The sequence below is a fragment of the Sinocyclocheilus anshuiensis genome, unplaced genomic scaffold (assembly GCF_001515605.1).
Source record: "Sinocyclocheilus anshuiensis isolate Anshui unplaced genomic scaffold, SAMN03320099.WGS_v1.1 scaffold2368, whole genome shotgun sequence".
Classification (NCBI taxonomy): domain Eukaryota; kingdom Metazoa; phylum Chordata; class Actinopteri; order Cypriniformes; family Cyprinidae; genus Sinocyclocheilus; species Sinocyclocheilus anshuiensis.
This window is the reverse complement of record NW_015544281.1, coordinates 33929-37164: the sequence shown is the minus strand read 5'-3', so window position 1 is coordinate 37164 and position 3236 is coordinate 33929. Positions and strand designations below refer to the sequence as shown.

General features: G+C 34.6%; 1 protein-coding gene across 1 annotated transcript in view; it reads right to left on the bottom strand.

Annotated features, from left to right (window-relative positions):
- The window catches only part of LOC107698017 (myotubularin-related protein 3), a 50783-nt gene that overhangs the window by 31813 nt on the left and 15734 nt on the right, over positions 1 to 3236 (bottom strand). The window contains exon 9 of the mRNA XM_016498924.1: positions 1757 to 1942. Within this exon, the coding sequence (XP_016354410.1) occupies positions 1757 to 1942 (186 nt within the window). The remainder of the gene's footprint in view (positions 1 to 1756; positions 1943 to 3236) is intronic.

Here is a 3236-nt window from a genome sequence, read left to right as displayed (position 1 = left end):
ATGTTAGTGCCCCTATTATGGGTTATGAAAGGTTCATATTTTGGTTTTGGGAGTACCCAACAACAGGTTGACATGCATGCATGAAAGTCTCAAAAAACACTTTCATTGTCTTATAATATGCATTTATTTTTACCTTACTTGCTCAACGACTCCCAAACGATTCGCTCAACGATTCATTTTCCAAACCCCTCCTTTGCGTGACGCTAATCTGCGCTGATTGGTCCGATGACCCAGTCTTATTGTACACCAACGTATTGCTCTATTCTTTATCATAGCTCCAAGTAATAACAACGACAAACATTCACTATTCATCGACACATTCTAGATATTGCTGTTAGCCGGTTAGTCAGAGACCTAACGTTACAAGCTGCGCATAAATAAAAGTGGTTGATTAATTAATTGATTAATAAATAGTGCTGTCAAGCAATTAAAATTACATGATGTGCTGATTAATTAATCGCACATCAGTCTGGGCTGAAATTACACCCCAAAAGATTATTTGAACTTGTTATTGTGTTCAATAGGAAAAGCATTGAATTGACATTACGAAAAGTGGCTTCAGAAAGAAATTTTCCAAATGAAACATTGCATAAATAATCAAAATAAATGGGTTATTAAAAAATGAAATTATCCTCTAAATATGAAACTAAAATCGCCAGTAGGTGGCGGTGAGTCACTGGCTAAATCAATAAATCAAACGTTTTGTACAAACAGCAGATTCATTCAGAAACAAAGCAAGTCTTTATGAACGAGTCAATGAATCACTGGCTCACTCAAATCAGATCAGAGATGCTGATTCATTCTGTTGTGTGTTGATCAGAGATGCACAGCAGTTCTTCTGTGGCTTTGAACTACTTTCGTTTGTGAAACTGAGCAAAACGGACAATATTGATAATATTGTGTCTAAAACTGGCACAATATCTTATTTACTGAACTATTAAATCAATATCACATGTGCAGTCGTGCAGATATTGGGGAAAAACAGCACTCTTGCTGGTGCGATATTGCTAAACTATATGATATAAATATAAGAGGGTGAATTTGTTGCCTTATATCTTGAATTTTAGGCTCAAATAACTGCATTCCAATAGACTCTATCATACAATCAGTCGTCCTGCATCATGATCATCAGACAAGTCTGGATGGGGCGCTGCATTAAATGCCTTAATCATTATAAAACGGATAGTTCCGGTGCTTGATTCTGATTGGCTGAGCCGCGTTCAAAGCTGTTGTAAATGACTCTACAAAGTAACATACACCTTTGTTTACTTCTGTGTGTTGCTCGGCAACCACTTTGTTACAACCACAACTGTTTCTGAGGAGCTACATTGTTTGGTGGAAGAATACTGTTTTTATTAATATCATTACACTTTATTTGCTCTGTTTTATTTTGTGAAACCTTACTACGTATATGTAATAACCGTTTTATAAAAGCAATAAGCCCCAAGAAACTGTGGTTTACAGTGAATTTATAACAGTGCCTAACAACACCCCTTAGCTGTTATAAATTCACTGTAAACCACAGTTTCTTGGGGCTTATTGCTTTATTTTAACATGTTATATTCTACATAATAAATTGGACCAAATTAGCACGCCACATCCATAGCCCTATTATTAAATAAACTGTATTTCCGGTGTTTTGAAAAAAAAATTTAATTTTGTTGCATTACTAGAAAACATGTATGTTTAAGATCAACCCCACTGGGCCCGATAATGAATCTGAGCGAGCACTAATCAAAACAAAGACAGTGAGTACCAGAAAGGCCTCGTTGAACTCGAAGGAGCAGGGGAACTGTCTCGGGAGCTGGTGAACGCAGTCGAGCCACTGCAGGAACACGGGACAGCGCTCGTTCAGATCGTCTGCGCTCTCGCCGTGACCACAGCGCTCAGCAAACTTATGACCGTAATCCAGCCACTCCGTCTCCACCAGCACCTGAAAACCCTGCCCAGACCAAATAAAACAACAATTCAATTTCAATTTCAAAAGCTTTATTGTCTATCCCCAGTGGGGTAAAAAATTGTCTTCAGACAAAAGGCTCAACACACAAACAGCACAAATAGTCCTCACAACAACAAAACACAAATAAAACTACATACAAAAAAATTTTAATTCATTCATTCATTCACTGACGACTCCTTATTCTGTGAAATCTAAAAGTAAGGGTTCAGAAGTCCAGTGCATTTAATTTAAACTTTAATAGCAAAAAGAGTTAGTTGCTAGAGTTGCTGATCAGTTTAGTTCCTTAAAGGCCTAATTCACCCAAAAACTAACTTTCTTATGCTGAACATAAAACACAAATTCATTTATTTATAATTTTAAAATGTTTAAATGAATATATATATATATATATATATATATATATAACTATTATTATAAAATATAAAATAATATTATTTTATATTTATAATGCATTTATAATATTATTCATATTAAAACTTGTTTTAGCAAGGTTAGTTCAAATGTTAAATTGAGTAAGATGTTAAGTAATGATATTCATAATTTAAAATGTCATGATGTCAGTCTATATTGTATAAAGCGCTATAGAAATAAAGATAACTAACTTAATTCAACGATTCTTTTACATTGACACCAAGTCCCTACATGGCATTTTTTTAATTTAAATGTTTTAGTAAAAATAATTTGCAGGTAAATATTCCCTTTTTTATGATGTACCGTTTATATTGGTGCATAAAAAAGTAAATGATTAAATGTGTTTTACTTTTTTCAATTTACTAGGCTACAACTGTTTACCCTATGAAGCCATTTCAGAAAAAAATAAATTTACATTTATGCAGTTGGCAGATGCTTTTATCCAAAGCGACTTGCATTGCATTCGGTTTGTATATTTTTTTCAGTTCAAGCATTCCCTGGGAATCGAACCCATGATCTCGGTGTTGCAAAAGGCTACTGAGATCTTTCTTAGCTATATTACAATATAACAATATTATATTACATTCGAACTTGGTGCAGTCTCTGTTTAGTAAAAGTAAAGCTTAGAAAAAACTATATTTGTCAGATCTTAAAGCGAGTGTAAGTTAATTGTGTCCATAAACGCAGAAAGTGTTGACAAATTAAACGGCAGTTTGCAGTCAGGTTTCGCCCGAATGTGCACTAACATTTTACAACACCTGCCACACTGTAAATGATGCATGTTATTCTTCTAAGGAAGCGCTCAAAGACGACGTTTGTGTGTGTGTGTGTGTGTGTGTGTGTGTGTGTGTGTGTGTGTGTTTGT